General features: G+C 33.8%; 2 protein-coding genes across 2 annotated transcripts; both read left to right on the forward strand.

Annotated features, from left to right (window-relative positions):
* Positions 1–756: 756 nt before the first annotated feature.
* LOC140054513 (uncharacterized) lies at positions 757–9,314 on the forward strand. The gene is made up of 4 exons (XM_072099532.1): positions 757–1,152; positions 7,996–8,517; positions 8,880–8,918; positions 9,037–9,314. Exons 2-4 carry the CDS (start codon positions 8,178–8,180, stop codon positions 9,114–9,116), a joined length of 459 nt encoding a protein of 152 aa, XP_071955633.1. The 5' UTR covers positions 757–1,152; positions 7,996–8,177; the 3' UTR covers positions 9,117–9,314.
* LOC140055416 (NACHT, LRR and PYD domains-containing protein 3-like) lies at positions 9,198–11,915 on the forward strand. Its single transcript, XM_072100756.1, has 3 exons — positions 9,198–9,276; positions 9,377–10,345; positions 10,465–11,915. The coding sequence occupies exons 1-3, from the start codon at positions 9,198–9,200 to the stop codon at positions 11,913–11,915; spliced, it is 2,499 nt and encodes an 832-aa protein (XP_071956857.1).
* The last annotated feature ends 213 nt before the right edge of the window (positions 11,916–12,128 follow it).

Here is a 12,128-nt window from a genome sequence, read left to right on the forward strand (position 1 = left end):
AGGCCTACATACCACCGGCACACAACAGGGCTACACCACCACACAGAATTCTTGGTGTCAAACCACGTGACTTGTGCGTGTTTCCCCAGACGGAGTATCCAAAATCAAGTAGTATACGTATGAAACGCCATATGTGCCAAAATATTTATCTTTTAACTAATATTAAGACAAAACTCCGTCTGGAACCCAGACTAACGAAAGGATATTAAAATTCAGTGACTTATTTCTATTTTATAGTCACTGTGCTCCACTGGCTCCATACTGGGTCCACTTCTTGAGCACAGTGTATTAACATACAAAAAGATATTAAAATTCAGTGACTTATTTCTATTTTATATCACTGTGTGCTCCCCTAGCTCCAAATTGGGTCCAGCTGAGCACAGTGTATTAACATACGAAAAGATATTAAAATTCAGTGACTTATTTCTGTTTTATATCACTGTGCTCCGCTGGCGCCAAATTAGGTCCACTTGAGCACAGTGTATTAACATACGAAAATATATTAACATTCAGTGAATTATTTCTATTTTATATCACTGTGCTCTCCTGGCGCCAAATTGGGTCCACTTGAGCACAATGTATTAACATACGAAAAGATATTAAAATTCAATGACTTATTTCTATTTATATCACTGTGCTACACTGGCTCCAAATTGGGTCCACTTGAGCACAGTGTATTAACATACGAAAAGATATTAAAATTCAGTGACTTATTTCTATTTTATATCACTGTGCTCCTCACTGGCGCCAAATTGTGTCCACTTGAGCACAGTGTATTAACATATGAAAAGATATTAAAATTAGTGACTTATTTCTATTTTATATCACTGCGCTCCACTAGTGCTAAATTTGGTCCACTGGAGCAGCTACCGTAGTACTATTTCTATTTCGTAAGTAAATAAAGGCATAAATGGCGCTCCGTAGAAGTAGAGAATGCTCGAACGTCGAAGCCTCGAGCGAAATAATGACGCAAAGATCGTATAGCGGCCGTGGCGCTAATTATAGTAGTAACTTTGAAATATGACGCTCTGAATATACCTCCATCTCGCTACTATTAAGTTCTAGGCCTAGGCCTAGGCCCTGCAAAAGAAAAGAAGACAAAAAACTTTGTATATTGTAGAGTAGTACTGATAAACATTCAAGGGATAAAAGGCAAGCTTTTACTAGTTTTTTTCAGAAGAAGGCTAGCTCCCTAACTATAGTATAATCCTTCTCCTACCTACTACTAGTTTTGGCGCTAGTTCCGTTTCGCACCTGTCATTTATTTCGACTCAAAATGTGTTAAGAAACTTTATCGTGAGTACCACACCTTAGAATTAGGCCTCAAAAATACTTTTACGAAGGAGATCACACAAAAAGTAAAAAATAAATGCTTTAAATTGATGAATTTACAGACGTGTTTCTCGCACATCGGTTCATCAATTTCGCATACGCCATGTTCAATGTTGTTGTTTCTATGGAGCGCCAAAGGAGCAATCATAATAGAGGGCTAAAAACTCAATATAATGCGTATATTTAATGCATTTATTGGTGAAAATTACGTTCAATTTTAATATACTGTATTTTGTCAATGTCAATGCAACAAAACCCTAGGCCTAAATCAGCATCACTACCATGGAGTAATCACTACCTAGCCTAGGCCTAGGCCTAATAAGACTAAGAGGAATATTATTTAGACCATTGAGGTATAAAAACTACAGTACATGTAATATGATGATGAATTTGTCGATTTTCATTCTTAAAAGTTAACGAAAACTGCGAAAACCATGTACAGTATCAACAGTAACATTTTTTTTTTGCATTGACATTGACAAAATATATTAAAATTGAACGTAATTTTCACCAATAAATGCATTAAATATACGCATTATATTGAGTTTTTAGCCCTCTATTATGATTGCTCCTTTGGCGCTCCATAGAAACAACAACATTGAACATGGCGTATGGAACCGATGTGCGAGAAACACGTCTGTAAATTCATCAATTTAAAGCATTTATTTTTTACTTTTTGTGTGATCTCCTTCGTAAAAGTATTTTTGAGGCCTAATTCTAAGGTGTGGTACTCACGATAAAGTTTCTTAACACATTTTGAGTCGAAATAAATGACAGGTGCGAAACGGAACTAGCGCCCTAGTTTTATACTGTGTATGGTAAGTAGCCTAGGCTAGTGAGTAGTACTGGCTAGGCCTACTAGCTAGCCTAGAGGCCTAGCTAGGTAGGCCTAGTAGGCCTAGCCAAAGAATATCAAGAATGATAATCCGCGATTTTTGCATTAGAAATTTGTAACAGGGAGTCCTCATAAGGGCGGATGTATACAGACTAAATAAAGAAGACTTGATTTAATACAAGATATTATACATGTCACATTAAATGAAATAGAATTAGGGCCTAGCTAGTAGGCTATGCAATAATATATTTTCGCCGTGGCTAAAGATACGGTACCGTATTCTAACTTCTGTTTACTAAAGGTACGGTAAAATTGCATTACGTCATAATCAGCCAATGGGGTGCTGGTACGTGTGTGACGTCATCGTATAAGGACTTGGGATTTTTTTTCATATCGCGTCTGTTGTTGGTTGTATATATGTAGAGAATTCCTATCGGCGGCGCCAGGCTGCGTGGATGTGTGTGCGCTGCAGATGAGGGTTTTATTTTTATTTATTCCAAATGGCCTATTTAGGCCTATATTTTTTTAAAACTTTGTTTACAATGGTGACCATAAACAACAAGCAAATGCGGAAAATAAAGGGGCCCTTAAATACTATGATTTAGACAGCAGTGTAGCCCCAGGGCTGACGAGTCACAGAAATCAGCGCACACATATGCAGCTGGCCACAGCCTGGCATCGCTTTCCCTAAAACAAACAAACTCATATAATGAGGTTATACATAGTACGTAGTAAGTATAGGCCTAGGCCTCTTTTAAAACGGTTTTCTCTATTCTAGAATTAAAATCAACATGGCTTTTCAATAATAATAACAGACGTAGGCTACATTTAGTTTTTGTCACACACGACGGCGATAATAGCGATAAATAAAGCATAAAGAAAATGCGGTTGATCCCTGTTTTCGCCATACCTCCATGGTTTTCGCGATATGAAAAAAATCCACATAGGTCCTTATACGATGACGTCACACACGTACCAGCACCCCATTGGCTGGTTATGACGTAATGCAATTTGACCGTATCTTTAGTAAACAGAAGTTAGAATACGGTACCGTATCTTTAGCCACAGCGATATATTTTGCAATTATAAAACATTTTATAAAACATAGTTAACAACAGCCTAGGCCTAGTGTAGGCTACATTCACTTAAATACCATGTTAAATTAGTTCACAAAGAAAGGCCGAACAGCAACAACAAAACAACCAAGCGTTTACTAATCTACGGCCGGTAAATTAAGTAATGTTTTTATGATATAGTTTGTATAAAATACATGTTATTAATAGGATACAATGTTAAATTTCATTTTTTTACCAGAAACAAGTTAAATATAGAAATATTATTAAACTATCCATCATGAAAACGCGTAAACAACAACACGACCGGTAGCGCCCGGTTGAAGAAGCAAACTGTTTATTCGGCAGTTTTTTCTAAATAAATTGCATGAAATGAACAATTAAATATCCAAACAACATTTAACATGATGATTGGCATGTAGTTAATAACATGTTATCATGAAAACACTACCGGTGGTCCAGGCTTAGATTAGTGTGACCGTCACAAAAAGTTGTATACATTCTGACTTACTGTATGGCGGCGCCCTACTGCATGGACAATATTACTGTTTGTTACAGGGAAAACCGCGGATTACTCATTCTTGTGATACATATTCTTTGGCCTAGCCTAGTAGAGGCTTGGGGCCTAGCTAGAAAGGAATGATTGACAGACGATCAGGGGCATGGATGGAGGATCGGGGCCAGACAATCAGGCTTATTCCAAGATATGATCGGGTACCAACGGTATAGACGTTCGGGCCCAATATAATTATTAGAATTTGGCCCTACTAAGTACTACAGTAGCTACTAACTAGCTAGGCCCATTATAAAAATAAAGGAAAGATGATCGGGTCCACGAAAACGAATTGAATTTATAGTTGTTTGTTGTGCACTCCGGCCATAATTCAATTTGGCTTCCTGTGTAATGAGCCGTTTGTATGAAGTGCCACTGGCTACTTTTTTAATTTATGCTACAGTTATCATAAATTAAAGTTAGCAAGAAATTAATTTTTTTCTAATCATCAATTTTTATGCTACTGTTATAAAAAAAAAATGCTTTTGTAATACTATCTTCAGTTATCTTTATGTTTCTTATAAATACAAAGAATCTCGGCAATTTAAAGTATATTATTTTTATGACATGCTAAATTAGTGGCCTTAATGCTAGCTATAGTTTCACAGCCAAAAAAACATGATTTTGAAGTTTAAAAGTTTATTGATTCAAAAGCATATTAATTAATTAACTAATTACTGTTGGAAGGAAGGGGTTAATCAGTTTACTAATGTTAGGCTAAACATTTAGAAATATAGAGATATATTAGAGAAAATGTAATTAAAAAAAATAAAATAAAATAAATAAAAAATTATGGATCTTTCTCGCCCGAACTCGATTTAATATACTATTAATTATGCACTAAATATAGTGTATTTTTACATGAAAAAATATAGGAATTTGTTGTTGCCCCAAGAGCTTTGGGGTTTATTTGAATATAACATTTTTGAAATCAAGATTTAAAATGAGCCTGTACAAATCAGGCGAACGAAATTATATTTTGGGTATTGAAAAAGAACTCGAAATCGAAACTCATCGTACGTTCAAAATGTATCCATCGTTTCGTGTGTATTTGCAAATTATTTAATAGGAGGGTTATTAAATAATATTATAAACTAGTTAGTATTTATATTTTGAGGTATTTATGAGAAATCAAGATTTAAAATGAGAGAGCTATGTACAAATCCGGCGAATAAATTACGGCAACTTGCTGAGTAAAATAAACTTCCATAAAAGTAAGCTTGTTTTGCAGTTATTTACCTCCGCCAAGGAGGTATATGTAATCGGTAGGGTGTGTTTGTTTGTTTAATTACAAGATCTTTACCAAAATGAATACAGATAGATAATTTTTGGACCATGGTCCCAATTCTGGACCACTTTTTAGTATACTTTTCAGACCTGCTAGTGTTAAAAGATAGGACAGAATTTTTCAAAAACCGGCGAGCAGTCTTAAAGTAACAAGTAAACTGGAATTGCATTTTCTCGAGAACTACTTGTCCAAAAAACTTCATTTTTGTACAAAAGGCAAGAGTTATAATTTGTGATTTGTAATTTTAAAACATATTTTGCTTTAATGTGCATGTTTTTTTGATGCGAGTTGTTTAAAAACACTATTTCTTTTCAAATTCACTCGTTTGATTTTCGCATTGCTGTTCTATTGTTAGTCAACTGAAGCTATTGTTAATTGAAAGGCTTGTTACATAACCATTACACCAAACTCGCATACACATGCTTGTAGTGAAATTATATTATACAGTATTAACAATTTTTTGTTTATTAATTTCATACATGCATTTCAAATTCATAAATTTCCCGTCCGCGACATTTTAGGTGTTTTTTTTACATTTATTTTAAAAGTAAAGATGCAAAAATCTTAATATTATTTCATTGTCTTCTCCTGAGGACTATATCTCACACGGAAAAAAAACGAAACTGTTACAGAAATAACATAGGCACTGTGACAGGTTACTTATTTTGTTGAAAATTCATATTGTTTTTTGGATCCTAAAATCACCAAAAAAAAAATGATTGTTTTCCATGGCCAACGGTGTCTTCTTATTTACTAATACCGTAGTTCCTCGGGTATAATCCCACCCCCTTGTACGTGAAATTTGCCAGAATTTGGGAGGTGGGACTATACCCGGGGATTTCCCGGTGCATGAACTGAAAATGACGATATTTCTTCTAGCTACGATTTATGTATACGGTAGCTATATTCCGATGTAGGCCTAACAATTAGACGGCCATCTAGGCCTAATTGGTCTTACCTGTGCTATGTCTACCGTATAGATTTTCCCCCCCAGATTTCTACTTTAAAAATACCCTAAAATATGATCTAGCCTAGGCCTAGCTTCCTAAATAATATCGACATGAACTCATACAAGTTCTCCGTCTCTCCGGTTCCCTCATGCTCGAGCTCTGTGTAAATCGCATGTTGTTGCATGTGACACGAACTTCAGGGGCCGATTGCAATAAAGGTCTTAACCGCGGTCTTAGACTTAAGCCCAAGATGAAACCCTTAGCAACGATGGTCTTAGATTTAAGACCATTGCAATAAGAAGTCTTAGGCTTAGAATTTCAGCGCCGTGGTCTTAGATTCTAAGCCTCTTCCAGGCAGGCTTACGCTAACCGCGCGACGTGAGCGCTCCTAGGCTAGCTTGTAATATCATGGCGAAATTAACTTCTTTAAATACTGCTGTGAATTGATTTTATGATACTAGTGTAGAAAAGGGGTATTGAACTATAAGACATGTGTATTATTATTTTTGTCTACCAATTGTTTCAGTAGATAAAATCTGTATAGGCCCACACCTACCTGACGATCAATTACTATTAGCGGTCCACAACCGCACCAACAAGCTGTACGCATATTGTCCATACGCGGCCTAGCGCTACACTATTTTGACCAAGAAAAGACTACATATAGTAGCATATTTAAAATTTATTTTGTTTGAAGTATTTGTTTTTAAACTTTAAGCATGTATTAATTAACCAATATTTACTATCAAATTACATACAATTTTGTTGCCAATATTTTTAATTATTTGCTAAAATCTCCTAGTATTTACGTAATCTTAACGCTATTGAATAGGCACTGCAGTGTGTCCATTCATGCATTAAAATGGCCTCAATATATACTACTGAGGAGCTTGTCGCTACTCCTTATTGTTAACTTACCCTATTTGCACTTGTTGGTATAGCACCCTCATTTATCGGTAACTATAGGCTGGTTTGATTGTTTGAAATTCTTTACTAATAAAGTCTCAGTTAAGACCGCTATATTGCAATCGACTTTGCTGAGAGGCTTAACTAAGACAAAGTCTTTATATTGCAATCCGCCCCTGCACAAGCTCCGGTCGGTATAGAAGGCGGTGTTTTTTTTTAAGGTAATCAAGCATGCAGTTAGTATAAACAAGGAAGAATGTACACGGCGAAAGGATGTACAGAACGCGACGAAGGTTGTATTCAACTTCACGATGACCAATGTTTGATGGGTCAGCCAAATTTATTAAAATTACTTACTTATTTTTTGGTGAGAATTTGTTTTAAAAAAATCGACGTCGGCCTAGCTAGCTACAGTAACCCTAGGCCCACCTCTGTCCGGCCCTGTCATAATGTTAAATTATACACTGGGACTTTGCCCAGGGATAAGCTTGCGTGCTAAGGTAATCGTAAATTCATGAATTACAAAATTTGGCAAAATTCTGCTATAAAAATCAGGAAGATTTTTTTCAGTAGTTAGGGAGTTTAACCTAATGTAATAACTGTCTGGTGACTCCCTAGAAGGTGAAAAAAAATGGATGGTGGATAATTTTTGCTATAGCATGAAAATAAAACTCTGAAGTTGAATAAAATTACTAGAAACGTAAAATTCAAGTTATATTACCTATATTTAGTCATCTGATAACATTTTTTACCACACCGTTTATTTTTCAAAGTTTTTTAAAAATGCCTCTCTATTTACAACATTTGTGTACAAAAGAATAGAGTTTTTACTGTGTAGTTTGGAGTATCTCCCCACTGATAAGAAAGTGCTTATTTTCAACAAGCTTGTGTAACACAAATGAAATCCTCAAAATTATGAAACATAGGGAAACTATAGATCAATATTTATTGGAATGTATGATCAATAGAAATTTTTTGCCCGCACCTGACCTTTAAAACAGTGGCAATCTTTTTAAAAACAAAATAACATTAACAATGACATTTTTTTTATTTTGCAGAAATTTTGCTCAAATGGCAGCTTTTGAAACTAATTCGGAGTTCGCTAAATTGAAGTCTGATCTCAGTCGACACTTTGATGGTAACAGAATTCGTTGGTTGAAATTCTGTTTATTTGACCACTTAACTATAGGGGACCTTACAGAAGCAAATTCTATTGGAAATGATTTTTTCAATAAGCTAAATGACAAATGGGGATATTGCACCTAATAATGTTAACATTTTATTGGAGGTTGCTAAACTATCCAATTTGAAGAAAGCCGAAGATCTTGTAGTCCAGTATATTAAAGATAATAATGCTGAAAATACTGACACAGAAAAGGTATCCTCTCATCGAAAACAGATGTTTAAAACTTTGCAAAATGCTAGCCCGGATGCATTGAAGAGGATTATTGGTCACTATGATCTGGCAATGTATGAATACACAAATATATGGGATGTAGTATTTAGATTAGAGACTGACAAACTGTTATCAGATGAACAAAACAAAAGAAACATATTCATTAGTCTTCTTCAACAAAGTGGTATGTATTTTATAATTAAAAATCTGTTATTGTGATTTTTTTAATTAAATAAAGTGGAATATTTCATCACCAAATCTTCGGAAAAATTATTCTTGGTTTACATTGCACATATCTTCCCTAACTGAACTGTGAAGTGATGACATCATCCCTATTAAATGGCTAGCATTTCCTCTATCCCTTGATAAACTGTGAGGTGATGATGTTTGGTGATCATATCATATCATGGTCATCCATAGTAGAATCTAAACTATCTATACTTAATAAGTTAGTAATATTGTATAATATTGTAACTTTTTTCATTAGGGCCGATGAAATTTGATTTAAATACTGTATAATCTTAAAGATATATTTGCTTTTTTTAGATGATAACGTAACATCCAATAGAAAAAGAGCAAGACAAGGTATTTAAATTCAAACAATTTAAAGTTGTTATAGCACATTTCAACTATCAAATTTGTTATTGCTGTATAAAATGTGTTTGATTGAAATTATTGTAAAAAAACAATTTTGTTTTTCCAGGGAACAGTGGGGATGAAGATGATGGAGCATCAGGTTCCAAACATAAACAAAAAAATATTTTTAAAAATTTTTATACCTGATAAAATGGTTTTTTTTTCCCTAAAAAAATGCCAGACATTTCATCAGTTTAATTAAGAATCATTGATGCAACCTACTTGGAAATGTACCATTTTTTAAGATATCAAACTGTTCTCATCAGCACAGACAACCACTTTTGTACAAGAGAAACTCATAATACTCGCAATAATTTAAATATGTTTAGATCTATTACCATGTCTCAGGTATCTTGCATGTGGATTTTGACCCACTGTAAGTCTGTTTTATTTATTTTATATTACAGAAAAAATAGAAGCATACCTGCTAAACAGACAAGAGACATTCTTCCGCAATGCCACGACTTTTACACCGGCAATATTGAATAAGAGATACAGAGTCGACATTTCTGAAATATTCACAGAGTTGGACTTACTTAAAGAAAATGACAGAAAGAAAGAGATTCAACCAACAACGTTGAAAGATGTGTTAGCGATAATCAAATCTAAACCAGATTGTAAAGTTCTCATAGATGGAGAGGGTGGTATAGGTAAAACAACTTTATTAAAGTACATAGCATACAATGCAGCTACTGATAAATTATTTGAAGGTAAATTTTTATTTCTGTTGAATGTAAGAGATTTACAGAAAAGAGATGGAGTCTTAGATCTCATTGCTAAGCAAATCAATATAAAAGATTTTAGTTTGAAAACAGAGCTTAAAGAAGATTTAACATTAATAAAACAATTCATAGCAAAACATGATGATAAATTTGTGTTGTTGTTGGATGGATTAGATGAATTAAGATTTGAGAATAAATGTGTGATTCAGCTTTTTAGGAAGGAAAAATTGATGAATAGCGTAGTGATACTTACTTCTCGTACAGAAAACATAAATGAATTCATAAATGCATGTGACTTACATGTAAGAGTAAAAGGATTTGGGAAGAAGAGTATAGAAAAGTACATTGAAAAACATTTTGAGTATTTTGGAAACCCAGAACTTGGAAAATCTCTAAGAAATGAGCTTGAAATTGGACAATATAGTTGGCCACCTAAACATCCAGAAATATGTTCAATGAGCAAGAATCCAATGTTACTCCTTACAATTTGTGTTATATGGGAAGATTCACAAAATATTTCTAATTATAAATCTGATCTTTTCAAAGAAATCTTTCGAAGTATTTTGAATCAGTTCATTGAAAAACAGCAACACAAATTTATTTCAAATTTTGAGGAGGCTCCAGAGGAGTATGTACTTGCTATGATTCTGTTAGGTAAATGCATGTATCAAAGCTTGAAAATAAATCAACTTTCAATAAACAAAAAAGATTTGAAAGCTAGATGTAACAAAAATATTGTTGATATGGCAATAAATCTTGGGTTTGTTATGAAGATGTGCCAATTTCAAAATCTAGCTTTGAAGATATTTATACGCCACCTCACAAGTTGATTAATGAATCGTTGGTAGGATTTTATTTATACAAAGTAGTTGAAAGTAAAGGTATTAAGAATAAATGCACTGATGATTTAAAGCTACTACTTGCACCATTGGATGAAAATGAATGGAAGGTAATACGAGAAAGTGATCATTTCAAAATGACAAGAGAGTTTGCAATAGGGTTTCTTGGTGCTGATGCTGGTAGTTTTTTAAAGCATTGGATTTCAAATGATTTATCAACATATCGATCTTTGGTTACATGCTTCAAATGTGTTAAGCATCATCACGTGGATGCTGTGGAAAAAACATTAAATAATCACATTAGCACTACAACTTTAGAAATAAAACAACAAATACAAGATATTTCTGATTCGTTAGGAATGTTCATGCAACATTTTCTACCACATGAAGAAACTAGTGAACATGTTATACATCGTATAAGGCAATTTCATTCTTTCATTGTTAACATTCATTGTAGTGGGGATGATGGTTTACGATGGAACGAATTTCTTAATACACTTTCATCTGATCATAAAGGAAAAGTTCTTGCACACATATTATGTATTGCAACTTTGTTTGAACTAAACGTGGCTAATTGTAATTTAACAGGTGATATAATAAATGCCATGATCACAGAGTGTTCCAATAAAGGAGGCAAGTTAAAAGTATATGACTTTAATATCAATAGTAATAATCTCAGCGGCATCGATGGTACTTTACTGTTTTCTTTATTGACTATTTCTCCTCAGCTAGATTCCCTTGACATGCACAATTGTAATCTATCAGGTCATTCAATAAATGATATGAGCAGAGAGTGTGCTAAGAGAGGAGGTGAATTGTCTTTAATCTATCTCAATGTGAGTAGTAATAATCTCAGTGACATTGATGGTACTTTACTGGGGTCTTTATTGTCTATGTTCTCTAAGCAGAGGCCACTAAAAATGCCTAGGATTGATACACTTGACATGCATGATTGTAATCTATCAGGTGAGATCATGAATGGTGTGATCAGAGAATGCTCAAATAGAGAGGTAATGTTAAGATTGTATGACCTCAATATCAGTGGCAATAACCTCGGTGGCATTGATGGTACTTTACTATGTTCTTTATTGATTATGTCTCCTAGACTTTGTAAACTTCAAACACATAATTGCAATCTATCAACTGATATTATGAATGGTATGATAACAGATTTTTCTAAAAGAGGAGTGAATACAAAGTCCTTAAAATATCTCAATATCAGTAGAAATGATCTCCGGAACATCAATAATACTTCACTGAAATCTTTATTGAGTGTGTGTCCTGAGCTACTTGACCTTAACATGCAAGAATGCAATCTATCAATTGACGTTAAGAATGATGTGATCAGAGAGTGTTCTTACAGCAATGTCCACTTAGCATTATAAATTCTCATCGAGGATTTGTTGTTGGGATGATTGGTATATTACTGGCATTTTTACTTGTACGTCTCTTAAACGTGTGATATTAATGAGTATGAATATTAAAAAAGAATGTATTTACATTGATTGTATTGCTTCTTTTAAAATATCTTGACTAATGAATTGATCAGTTATACTTAGTGTAGTGTTTATTGACTTAACTTAATAATATATTCTTAA

This window comes from Antedon mediterranea, chromosome 7 (assembly GCF_964355755.1).
Source record: "Antedon mediterranea chromosome 7, ecAntMedi1.1, whole genome shotgun sequence".
In the NCBI taxonomy this organism is placed as follows: Eukaryota; Metazoa; Echinodermata; class Crinoidea; order Comatulida; family Antedonidae; genus Antedon; species Antedon mediterranea.

Bases quoted from the DNA above. Each gene is read 5' to 3' on its own strand.
- LOC140054513 (XM_072099532.1), top strand. From the start codon at position 8,178: ATGACAAATGGGGATATTGCACCTAATAATGTTAACATTTTATTGGAG. The intron at 8,518-8,879 runs GTATGTATTTTA...TGCTTTTTTTAG, and splicing joins TAGTCTTCTTCAACAAAGTG to ATGATAACGTAACATCCAAT. The intron at 8,919-9,036 runs GTATTTAAATTC...TTGTTTTTCCAG, and splicing joins TAGAAAAAGAGCAAGACAAG to GGAACAGTGGGGATGAAGAT.
- LOC140055416 (XM_072100756.1), top strand. From the start codon at position 9,198: ATGTACCATTTTTTAAGATATCAAACTGTTCTCATCAGCACAGACAAC. The intron at 9,277-9,376 runs GCAATAATTTAA...TTTATATTACAG, and splicing joins AAGAGAAACTCATAATACTC to AAAAAATAGAAGCATACCTG. The intron at 10,346-10,464 runs GTAAATGCATGT...TTTGTTATGAAG, and splicing joins ACTTGCTATGATTCTGTTAG to ATGTGCCAATTTCAAAATCT.